This window comes from Drosophila nasuta, chromosome X, assembly GCF_023558535.2.
Source record: "Drosophila nasuta strain 15112-1781.00 chromosome X, ASM2355853v1, whole genome shotgun sequence".
NCBI lineage: Eukaryota > Metazoa > Arthropoda > Insecta > Diptera > Drosophilidae > Drosophila > Drosophila nasuta.
The window spans coordinates 18,533,796-18,547,051 of NC_083459.1; the positions used below are offsets into that span (position 1 = coordinate 18,533,796).

Sequence of the window (13,256 nt, forward strand, 5' to 3'; positions counted from 1 at the left end):
CATATTCGTTGTGGTTTACTTGAAAAGGATTTATATAGAAAAAAAATACATACAATTTACATATATAAACTTTACTTTATATATATATACAATCACATTTGGATATGGACAAATATATATGTTGAACCGTACATTCTCGTTATTTTCTTTTTTTTACAATTAGAGGGAAATATTACTTTTGGCCTGAACACTTTGGAAGTACATAAACATACATATATATTATAATTATTGTTATCTTTTTTTATAGCTATCATAATACAATGCTCTTAAAACAAAATTAGTTACTGCTTCTTCTCTTTGATTTCTTGTTTCTTATTATTATTTTTTTTGTAGGTTTTCAAAACGCATTTTCTTTTCTTTTTCGACATACGTTAAACGCACTAATATAAATACTAAAAAAAAAAAATTACGTAAATAAATTAAAACGTGTTGTTAAAAAAAAAATGATTGTACTGTTTTTAGTTTCTGCGTTCAAAAAAAAGGTAAATTGAAATACATTATGCAAGCGACGGGAGTCTACGTGTTTTTTAACAGATCTGGTAACACCTTTTTTTTTTGGGGCCAAGCGACTAACTAACTCTAACGGCATATTGCGTCTTACTATAGTGTTTTCTGTGTGTGTGTGTGTTCGGTTAATTAAACTCGCTTTCTTATTGGCATCTTTTTTATGTGTGTTTACGTTTTGTGTTTCTATTTCTCATTCATTGTGCTTCTGTTGTTATTGTTGTTGTTTTTGTTTTAGGCCATTTAACCTTGATCAGTTTCGTTGCGTTGAACTTTTGATGATAAATGTAAATGCAAACGTCTCTACGTCTGTGTGTGTGTATTTTTGTTTTCATTTCGTTGTGTGTGTGTGTGTGTGCATATCAAAGTAAACTATTAACCAGCTCAATGTTTGTTTAATTAAACGCGCGCTTCGCTTTTCTGTGCGCCGAAAACAAAACACACACTTACAAAATTACATACACACATGCATTCAGAGAAAGAAAGAGAAAGAGAGAGAAACATGTCTGATGTAAATAAACTCGGGCTGTGTTTACAAGCAGATAATTCATCGGTATTTTGGTAAAAGAGCGCCGCTCCCAATCAGGATCAAGTTGTGTCTGCTGCCCACATAAACGCGTCCACTAGAAAGAACAACGAAACAATTGGTTAATACAGAGATAAACAACACAACAAAAATAATCATAATCATCATCCTTCTCTTTCATGTCACACTCAATGAACTGATTTAATGCGTCACTTTCTTTCGCATTCTAATATATTAAATAATAGCTCTGCATCTGCCTCTTTGAAAATATATAAATATTTCTTAAATGTGCGGCAAAGATGGAGAGCAACAACCCTGATGTGGTTTCTTTGCATATATCATCATCAAAAGACTGTCATCATATTAAAAATAATGCGACCAATAATCTCTTGGGGGCTGTTTAAACATCTTGATGAAGATTATTTGCAAATTACTAAGTAAATTTCAGATTTATGAGCTGATAAGTATTTCTACAATGCATCTTGGGTTCATATGAATTGTGACGAATTTGTATTGAATCATTTAATGGGCATCCACCTGAATAACTCAAACATTATTCACACTCAACTGTTTTGTTTGTATTTTCTTTTTTTGTTTTTGTTTACTATTTTTTATAACTAATTGCAAAACGTTACTCAGTCATATGGATTACCATCAATAACGGTAATTTAGAAGCTCAAAAAAATGGGAACCAGATGCGTATGAGTAATATATGGAATGAAAAGCCAAATCGCGAAAATGTCCAGGAGACAGAACCAGATAGTTTCATGTTACGTGAAGAACTTTCATTTAAATTTCATAATACTCGATTCATTAGTTTGTGAGCGATCTTTTACTTTCGATTCTTCAAAGACAACGATTAATATTTATAATATTTTACATATGCAATTTTAGCGGTTTATTTTAGGAGAAAACTTGCTAGTTCTTCCTATTATCACAGCTGCAAATGAAATTATCACTTGAACAAGTCGCACTAAATATTAATCATACGCAGTGTGGTTAAAATATTATTTATTTAAAATCAACATATTTCTCTTGGTTCAGATCAAAAAGAAAATCTCATCTACGAATGAAGTAGTAAATGTTATAGATCAGTTTGGAAAAAAACGGATACACTTTGGGAGCAATTAAAATGTTTTTACCAAGAAACGCGAATAACGCATCTTTTGTAAACAAAAACACAAGAGTTTCAAAGCAAACGAAATATTAGCTGATCATTCCTAGGAAAAACACACATTGATGATTAAAAGTTAAGTGGAAATTATGCGAAAAACACACACTTTAGTTAAAGTAATTTGCCATGATGCTCCTCGTCTTGCCAGATGCCTCAGAGCGTAGTGTTTACCCACGTATTGCTTGAATCTTGTTTTTTTTTTTTTTTTTTTAATGCTAAAACATTTAAAGCATTGTCAGCAACATTTAACCCAAAGTTTGTGATGAGAAGACAGCAGATTTGCAAAGGCTTTTGAGGAACACATAGAGGGTAAAGATGAAAGCAAGACTAAAGTAATTAATGGACAGTCGGAATGAGAAGAAGAGATAGAATCTCTTCAGAAAAAGCAACAAAAAAGACCATAAAAAAGTCAATTAAACCTCAAAGTATACGAGCTTCTTTCTTAACTGTGCTGCAAAAGCCAAGAATACTATCGATAATACTATCGTACATGGCTGTGGTATAATACTTGAGTTCACTATGCGATTTATCTAAGAATTTAATTCATAATTTTGCATTCACAAAAAATAATCATTCTGAAATACAGAAAAACTTCAAGTGGACAAAAGTCACGTATGTATTTCACATTTACGATAGTTTCAAATGATAGCACAGCTAAAATACATATATAGAAAAATATGTGTGTGCACACTACAAAAAAAAACCCCGACTAATTGAAAAGTTAAACATCCAAAAATGTATTTTATTTATTTATTTCATTCGAGAGCTGCAAAGGCAAAAAACCCACTTAAAAGATCATAAAAAAAACACACACACACAAAATGCTGGAGAGAAATACCAAAATTATTGAGCAATCCGAAATGACAGAAAACAGCGACACACCAACACACTCAAACACACACACATACCGATAGATATTTGTGTGTGATGACGTGAAATGAATGCAGCCCAGCCGCAATCCAAATTAGAATCAGCTAATTTAAATGTTGCCGATTTCTCACACTCGAAATGTTTTGTGGCTGACAAGCATCAGCAGCGAGCAAAGGCACTTGAAAACAAAACACAGCAGAAGCAACAGCAGCGAAACAAATAGAAGAATAAGAGGAGAACAACAATAATATAGAGGAGAACCTAACTGAGAATAAAATGCCTCAACAATAAATTCCTTGTGACTATCACTGCTGCTGCTTACGTTTGCATAAACAAAACACACACACACACACTAACACATCCCAATGTATGCAGGAATAAAGTGCTTAGAAAGCATATTGCTGCACACACACAACATGTACTTATTGGCATTTGAATGTCTTTGAACAATGGCAACGCTTTGTCTACCATTTTGTTGTTGGTGTTTTTGTTGTTCCACTCCACACGCATTCCTTCTTCTCACCCACGCACATCACAACACTGCATAGCGTTTGCAATGTTTTGCAACACTGCCGTCGCCGTCGCTGTCGCCTCCGCAGCTTGTCTTGTCACGCCTTGTCTTTTCAATTAGAATGTTAATCTCGGCCTTTTGCTCTCACTCACTCACTCTCCCCATAGATTGCATTGCATTGCATTGCGCACCGTTATACGGTACAATAAAAGCTTTTCTTGCGCTCGGCTCAGTTGAAATACATACGGACAAACAAACTACGTAATGTATATCCCAATACCTGTGTGTAGATATGTGAGTGGATTGTTCGTGTCTTTGTCGCTTTTGTGATGTCGGTTAAAAACTGATTTTAATAATACAACCCAGGCATACACACACTCATACACACGTATATATGGACAAACACTTACTCAATATACACACTTACATTAAGAAATAAGCTTGGCCAGCTGGGCTGGGCTGGGCAGTTGGAAGTTGCAGGCCATTCGCTCATTCGCTCGCTCAATGCGCGTGCTTGAATGTTAAATTTACCCGCTGCTGCTGCTGCTGTTGTTGTTGTTGTGGTGGTGGTGGTGGCTGCTATTGTTGCGGTTACTATTGCGCAAGTGTGACCGCATGTTGTTGTAGTCGGCCCGTTTCATTGTCATTGTTGTTGTGGTTGTTTCTGCCGTTGTCGTTGTTTTTGTTGTTGCTGCTGTTGTTGTTGTTGATGTAGGACTCGGTTTACTTTCGCATTGTCGCTCGTCTCAGTTTTCTGCAAAATGTTAAGAAACAAAAGGGCAACAAATGATTACATACGTAGCTACGTGAATGCGAGGGTCGCTTTTAACATTCTCACATAATGAGTAAGTTAATATATTAATTATTACTATTGGTAAAAGTAAAAATAAAAAATAATAATGTTAATTATATAAATAATGATGATAAAAATAATGATAATGATTTTAGAATACTATTGGTAAAAGTAAAAATAAAAAATAATAATGTTAATTATATAAATAATGATGTTAAAAATAATGATAATGATTTAGAATAATTATAACAGTACTGGCAATTATAATGCGAATAAGAAATATGACTAAAAAAAATATAGTATAAGCTGCTCACATAATTCCCTTAACATCCGCATCTTTTTGCGTTATTTGCACTTAACTGCATCACAATAGTTAATACATTCGCTTAATGGCATCTTTATTACACTTAATATACAGCCATCAACCCAATACATCCTAAGTATTTTGTTATTATAATTTGTTATGTTTCTTAAGCTCAAGCCTTTAAGCTAACTTTGGATGTATTTGATTTTCAAAATATTACTTCCTATTTATAAAGATAGAGAAAGGTTTGCTAATATCTTTTAGCAATAAAATGGCCAACAAGCGTTTTTACAGTTGAAGTGAATGTAAATCGATTACAAAATGTAAAAGCATATACTGCAATATTGTTTTATTGCCATTCACTACAGACTTACAAGTAATAATAATATTTTGCATCCACATTCGCTGTGCTGTGTAGAAAGCATATCAAATTATCTTGAGGTTACCGCTGCTGTAATTTAGGCAACATATTTAATTGCCATCATTTATGTGCACTTTAAACAGTCCACTGATTTTGCATATTTGTAATTAAACCAAATTAACCTTATCTGCCCGCCGTCTAATTGCGGGTCTCAACTTTAGTTTGGATGCCACCCTCGCAGAGGAAAAGAAGACAGAATAACTTCAATGCGTTTCGTTGCGGTTGAGTCGCAAATTAAAAACGGAAAAAACAATTTGCTAAAGTGTGCCGAAGTATGAATACTCTCATTGCCTGTGTGTTGTCTGTGGCATTTGTAGATTTCAATCAAAGCGAAAGAATTCTTTTCTTTAGCCGGATATCTTTATAAGGCTGATCGTGCCGACTTTAATGGACACTAAAAGTATAATATCCTCATCTTGGCAGAGAAAAAAAGGGCATTAAAAGTGAAGCACATAAAATGGAAATGGGCCACGTTGCAATTATAACTTGCAAAATAAAAGAAAAAAAAACAAACATAAAAATTCAAATTGCCGCTAAACTCAATTAATGAACTACCCTCGAGTATGTGTGTGTGTGTGTGTGAGAATCTGGAACGTTTTGCATTTCTGCTGTTTTTGCTAGTTTGACAAAAGCAAAGCGATCCGTAGACTCGCTCCGGATACTCTTATTCATAGCATTCACATTCGTATTCATGAGATACAGACACACAAAAAAAAAGAAAAAAGAAAAGAAAATGATGTCGATAGCACCGGTTGACGAAAGATGCCATTTCCCGTTTCATGTTTCTTGCCGCCCTCCGTCCACCTTCGTCTGCTGTGCAGTGTGTACAACTCCATTGGGATCGACATGATCTGTGGATCGACTGCGAGTTGCAAGTTGCAAGTTGCACACGGCTGCTGAACGGCTGAGCGTGACGGTGACACGTTGCCCTGGGATTATGCAAAAGAAAAGAAATTGCACAGCAACTGGTACAGAGTTGGAGTCAAGAGGCAGCTGCCTAGCCAAACAGATGCACAGACAAAAACAGACACAAAAACAAAACGCAAAACACAAAACACAAAAAAAGAAAAGAAAACTGCACGCATTTTGCGGATGCACAGTGGGGCCAACATATGAAAATTGCTTGTTTTGGCTGGTTATAGGGGAAATATGGAAACATAAACAGCGCAATTACCATTCGTACTAAGGAAATCTAAAGAAGAAAATCATTGTTTACAAACACCTACAGGGAGCGCGATAAACAAAGAAGTGAACTCACAACGCACAACCTTTAAATATTTTCTAGTAGTCTGTAGTAAACAATTGAGCAGAGTAAACATCGGCAGCGATTGACATTCTAAATGCCTAGGTGCAAAATACAGATGCTCTTGAATTTAGTAAAAACGACGGAAAATTTTCTAAAATAATATAACATAGAATAATCGAACACTTGCGAAAATGTGTGAAACACTCGAAATACAATCGAGAAGATTTCAAAATTCTAGTGAAATGTTCTGTACAAATAATCAAAGAATTATCTTACATTTATAGGAATGTGATAATATTATTTATTATATATAATCTATAAACTGACAAACAAAATCGAAAATAAAAACTTTGCACTAAAAAATTTTCGCAAAATGTGCTAAACAAATATTTTTGCCAAGCATCGATAATATACATATTTGAAAGCCTGTTGTATTTTGTTGCCTATATTCAATTTTGAAATGATCCCGAAAATATGCTGTATATATTTCAATAGAATAATAATACAAAATGGAATCTGGAACAAATTTATGGGCTCATATACGTTTTTTTGTTTTTTTTTGTTTTTGAGGTATAATAATCAAAAGGTTTTTTCAAGGCACTTAGCACAAGACTGAAAGAAGTAAACTATAAAGCGATGCTATTTTTGACGTGAAATGAAGTTGAGATTTCATCAAAAATTGAATCATCTGCGAGAAGTTGAACTCAACTGTGACTCTATTTAAATACGCCAAGCACGAAATGAGTAAATAAACAAAGCACACACATTCCTCAAGCATATCACACTGTGCGACGTGTTAATTAAAGAATTCTATATTCTCTATATGCCACACTGTGTCTCTGCCTCAGTCTGAGGGTCTCTCTCTCTGGTTGAGTTGCAAAGAGTTGCTGTGGCATAAAGTGGAGTCGAGTCGAGTGGAATGAAGTTGAGTGGAGTTTGGTGGAGTGTGTGTACGCAAGACAGAGACAGAGATAGAGAGATGGGCAAGTCTTGTGTAAATGCAAATGTAGATATTCCACTTGTAATTTGTTAACGTTAACAAAACTTGACCCGGCACAGTTTTGAGCCGGGTTTTGGTTTTTTTCTTTATTTACGTACGTTTTTCGGTTGGCATTGCCCAAAATTCGCTGGCGTAACATTTTACAACACGTTAATGGACTGTGAGAGAGACAGAGACAGAGAGAGCGAGTGCGAGAAAGAGGGGCGTTTAGTATAAAATGTTTTTTTTGGTAAAACCTCATGCACAGTCATTCAGTCATGATTCGGGGCATCGACGCTGATTATTGGCATCGCCTCGTAAACAGTCCGATTTGTTTCCCTCTCCCCCTCCACCCGCCGCCACAGGGGCTATTCCCACATTTACCTCCGCCATCTGTTTCAGTTTCTGTTTCGATTTCTGCAGTCCAGTCCATGACGCAGTTTGCATCATTTTCATTTCGATTTCAATTTCGATTTCAATTTGAATTTCAATTGTTTTGTATGTGTGTGTGTGTGTGTCATGCACACTGGAGAAAGACCCTTGCTTATCAGTGGCACAGTGTGACCATTGCAGCGATTATCTCGCACATATTTTAATGGTTTTTCGTTTGTGCCATCAAAAAGAAAGAAAATAACCAAAATGAAAGGCTGCCAAGCAACCAGGCACACACACACACGCACATACATTGTCTGTGTGTCAAGGGTTGCGTTGATTATTTTATGGCCATGTGGAAAATCTACAGGAAATGTCCGGCGTCTAGGCGACTGCTGAGTTGCATGTTTTTCACTGAAAATCGTTGGAAAAACATTTCACATTTTTATGGCATTCTCAAGTGGCTAGCAACCAAAATGAAGAAAAACGTATTAAGACAAGACTGTTAACTTGGCGCATGGTCGTAAAGCAATTAAACAATGCCAGAAAATGGGCAAACACACACATACACACACACAAAGACACACGATGCAACAGGGTCCATAAACTGATGCATGTAAAATACCTAGTCTTCCGACATTTCCGAAAGCACAAACAATGGACAACAATGAAAGACAAGCGAAAACCCAGCCAAATAGTCGTCATACGTTGGTAACATGTCCAAAACATTTCGTTAGGCGCCGCGGCGCCTTCGTTAGCAGTGTTGGAAAATTTCCCACATTTTCTTCATTTTGGCAATATGGCAAAGCAATCTGGGAAATTGTGTTGAAGAGCGCCGCCTCACAGCTTGATTCTTTTCGATGTTCGTTTTTTATTGCATAGTTTGCTTTAATCGAATACGCAAACGAAGCCATATAAACAATTGAACCATCCCCGGCTGGAAGGAATCCAAATCAACTCTGCTCATTTCTCTTTTTTATGTGGATGCCATAAAGTTACTTTGTAACTACATTTTCCATTGTGAAATCTAGTAGGTTGCAAGCAACACAAGGCACATCGAAGTTGAAATACTCTAGCTGCATTTGGAATTCTTAATTTGGTTTGATCTTTTCTTTGTGAATTACAGCTTAATTTCACTTAACGGCCTCAACTTTTGTGGCCGTTAAGCGAAAAGAAACTGAATTTCTATTCTATGCTGTTTCTTGAAGGTTTTCGCTAAGCAAAGTTTAGCATTAAAAATAGTGCGGCCACTAACTGAAAATATTGTAAGGTGAAGTGGCAGTTAAGCGAAATTAATCAACGAAAACTACGAACAACTAATTTAAAATCTGGTTAAAACGTATATGTATCATTAATCTTTCATTTTTGTCATTAACTACTACTGAAATGCAAATCTGTGATAACTTTAATGCGATAGTAAAAACAGACAGATGAACTACATAACCTCAACAGAACTTTAGGGATTACTGGACAAACATGTTTATTTTATGCTATGAAGATCGATTTGACTTAAAATATCCATACTAATGAAGGTGATGCAATTAAACAGAATGCATTATAGTGAAATGCGCTTAAGTGCCTCAATACTTAACTGCATATTGGGGATAACATATTTATATTATGCTATTAATTTCCATTTAAAATGAATACAGTTAATTTAACTTGTCAAATGTATTGAATTCCAATGAATTCCTCAGTATAATATACTTAACAGCCTCAATACTTAACTGCACATTACAACTAACTTGTATTTATGCTATTAAATTCTTTATAATATGCTTAACGGCTTTATTACTAAACTGCATATTAGGGATAAGTTGTATTTATGCTATTAATTTCTATTTAAATAAATAGCTTTTCAACAGTGTGTGTCTAGCATCAAAGGTGAAGCAGTTAAACGCATTATACTGTAATACTAATGATGATTAGATGGGATTGCAACGGCTTCCATCAAGTCATTGTACCCTGCACTCTTGCTGGGCATGAAAACTAGCTAAGGAAACCATAGTCTCTAAGTGGCTGAGGCATGACTCAGATAGCAGACACCACATAGACACATCCACACACACTTTGGAGTGAAGACGCTGCAGCTAGCTTGTGGCAATGCATTTGAAGTAATCAAGCTGTAAACTTCTTATCTGCACATTAAAGTGAAGAAGTATCTTTGGTTTGGTTTAATGCTAGAACGGAACGGAACGCAAAGGAGTGTGGGGATTATCAATCGCTGTGTCAACGGCTCGATTTCAAGCGTGCAGAGAAAGTGAGTAAAGTACACACTCACTTGAAGGGTGTTTATCTTAGGGTGTGCCTCAGGTCCCTCTTCTTAGTCTCTGAGGAGGATTACCTGAACATTTACCTGTTTGCCCATAAGCTGCAATCTTATCAACACTCAACAGCAAACAAACACTTACCTTAGCAAATAGTTTCCATGGGTATTTTTGTTGTTGTTGTTGTTGTTGCTCCTGTTGTTGCTGTTGTGGTGTTTGCTATGCTCAGTGTTGGCGTTCTTGGCGGCGATGATGTTGGCACTGCAGGTGCAGAATCATCTGGACTGGCCAAAGTCGTCACATTCATCGAGGTGTTTTGCGTAAACTCGGTGCCACATCCGGCCATCGAGGGCAATCCCTGCGAGCTGCTCGAATGCTGCACCCCATTCGTTGTGTTCGTGATGTCGTGCGTGAGTCGCGGACAACAGATGCGCTTGCAGGCGGTCCACACCTGCGGCTGGCATCCCACGACAATAAAGATGAATACACCCTGCAGGGCATTGATCAGATCCGTCATTAGCCACACTTCATTGGGCCCGCCCACCAGCCACGAGATAATATCCCATATCCATGTAACACCCATTACTACAACCAGCTTGAGGCAGACGCGACCCAATGCCGATTTCTCCGACGTTGACTTGACATCGTCGCGCTTCCACAGACCGCAGGTCAACTGATGTGTGGTCGAGATGAAGAGCATTATGTTGGCGCACAACAGCAATCCGATCGGTCCAAAGAAGTACGCGAAGATCGCCGCACGATTATCGAACCAGCAATACGGTTGTCCGAATCCGGTGCGCAACAGCGCCGTCTCCGTTTCGGGCAACTGATCCACACAGGCGGCAATGGCGCATATCAAGAGCGGCACACCCCAGGCATAGGCGGAGTACAAACGCAAGCGTAGTGTCTCCTGATTGCGCTCCAGGGAGCTGGGACGAAAGTCCCGGAATGTCCACCAGATGTTGAAGCACATGGTGTTTAGCCAAAAGAAGGCGGACAAAAAGAAGAACTGCATGCCAATGGCCAGCAGCATGCAACTCATCGTCCCCGGTTCCAGGGCTCGGCTTATCTCCACAATCAACAGGATTTTGCCGAGGAGCAGACAGAAGACGTAATAGATCTGACAGCGCCAGTGGAGCGCATGATGCACAGCTGGCAACATGTAACCGGCCACCAATGTGGCCGCCAGAAACACAATCGATATGACGATGCCCACGCTGAGTATTGAGACATCATCCGCATATTGAGCCTGGTTGGTGTCCTGTCCGAAATGCTGACTGCACGTAATGATCTTCACCTCGCCGGCACGTTCCGTGTGCTCCAGACAATATTGCAACGCGCTCAGATTCGTGAGTTGCAGTTGCAGGGCGCCCGTTGTGCGATTCAATGATGCCTCATGCCAATCCCCGGCAATGGCATACGCACTGCCATTCCCCAGATGACACTCCGGGAGTCCGTAGCTGGTTTGATAGCTGCCCCATGGCAACTGTGGCTCCAATTGCAGCTGTCCGTTTGCATCGCTGCTGCCGCTCGCTGCTGTTTGCAGCGTACAACTTTTAATGTTGCTGTTGTATATGCCACGCTTGCCACAGCATTTGCGCAGACGCAACGTTGGCGGTGGTGGTGGCGCCACCTGTTGAGACTCGTCACCCGGTTGACGTTCCTTCTGTTGGATGGGCAATGGCGCATCGCGTTCTACGCAGACCAGCGCCACAAAGCGATCTACACAATAGTTGGCGGGCTGGACGAGGATGTCGCGTTCGCGCACCGATAACGTTCCATTTGAGAAGATGAGCACATTGGCGCTTCGGGTGTGGAACAGCTCCAATTGCTGATGTTGCTCGTCACACTGGGGCTGCACATTGGGCACGAATTTCACGAAGCGCGGCTTGGAGCCTTCGGGCTCAAAGAAGCGTCGCTGCTGTATGAGAAAGACGAGCGGCACCCAATCCTTGGAGGCGCCGGCCACACAAATCCGCGAGCTGCTGTTTAAATATTCCCCGCCATGGCAACACTTGTTCAGCGTGACACGCGGCGGCGGTTGCAGGCGATCACCGTTGGTCACACTGGCTGCGGTGGATGTGGAGCTTATGGTTAAAGTGTCCTCGGTCGTTGTTATCGCTTCCTGACTGCAGACAAGCTGCGCGATCAGCAGTAATAGACAAAAGCTTTGCATTGTGTTTGACGTGTAAGTAAAGCTTTAAGCACACAATGCACACAAAGTACTTTAGCTATCTAAGCTATCTATCACTGTCAGTTGCGCTTTGGCAAATTGGCAAAGTAGGTCTTCACTGTTTGCTGTCTCCTTCTGGCCTTCTTTTTCGTTTCAACTTGTTGAGCTTTCAAGGCAGTGCTATGATTGTTTGTTTGTATGTGTGCGCATATTTTGAATGCCAGACAGAGTTGTGGCTGCTGCTTCTTATTGCTTGTCTTCCTACTTCTTGTATATCTTCTTACTTGTTCGCTCTCTTTGCTTGCTCTGCACGTTGTCAATAATTATGTGGAAATACAAATACTGCTTGTGTTGTTGCTGCTCTCTTTTATCATCATCATCATCATCATCTGTTGCTGCTGCTTCTCAATATTATTATTATTATTATTACTGTTTTTGTTGTTGTTGTTGTTGCTGTTTGTTTTGTTGTCTGTCTTGCATTGTTTGGCACTAGTTATCACCCCTCCCCCGGCCGCATTTATCGACGTCGTCGTCGTCGTCAAGCACGCATGATCTTTTTTTCTCTATTCGCTTCTTCGCCGTCGTCGTCGTCTCACACACAATTGTTGTTTTCTTCGTTTCGTCGCGTTTCGGTTCTCAAGCGTAGCAGAAAAATTGCTTTTCACTTTTCTTCTCTTTCGTCTTCGTTCAATGCCATTTTCGTTGCATTTTTCGCTTTTATTATTTCATTTTCGATTTGCCAACGTTTACGAACTGCAATTTTTGGTTTTATTTATTTTTTTTATTAAGTACACTTACAATCACTTCGCGCGTCAGTTGAACGAACCACAATTGAATTTCAAGCGCGTCAAGTAATAATTAAAAGACCAAAAAAAAAGCCGAGCGCACGCACGCTTGCAACACAAACGGAATAAAAAACCGACTGCCAACTGTTTGGTTCAGCGTGACCGTGGTAAGCGCAATTCGAAATTTCGATAATATACTATTTTATGCCGACAAATATGCCACTAAGAAAATTACAAGCTGGTAACACTTGAAAATATTTACTTGCAATATTTTAAGCGGCTTTTTTTTTATTTGTTATTAAAATAACAATAATTTTAATTATTTTATTCA

The 13,256-nt window shown here is 38.6% G+C and overlaps 1 protein-coding gene across 1 annotated transcript; it reads right to left on the minus strand.

Annotated features, from left to right (window-relative positions):
• Nucleotides 1–510: 510 nt before the first annotated feature.
• LOC132797180 (probable G-protein coupled receptor Mth-like 1) lies at nt 511–13,053 on the minus strand. Its single transcript, XM_060808726.1, has 3 exons — nt 10,112–13,053; nt 4,013–4,339; nt 511–1,127 (listed from the first exon to the last, which is right to left on the minus strand). Exon 1 carries the CDS (start codon nt 12,141–12,143, stop codon nt 10,113–10,115), a length of 2,031 nt encoding a protein of 676 aa, XP_060664709.1. The 5' UTR covers nt 12,144–13,053; the 3' UTR covers nt 511–1,127; nt 4,013–4,339; nt 10,112.
• Between the last annotated feature and the right edge of the window lie 203 nt (nt 13,054–13,256).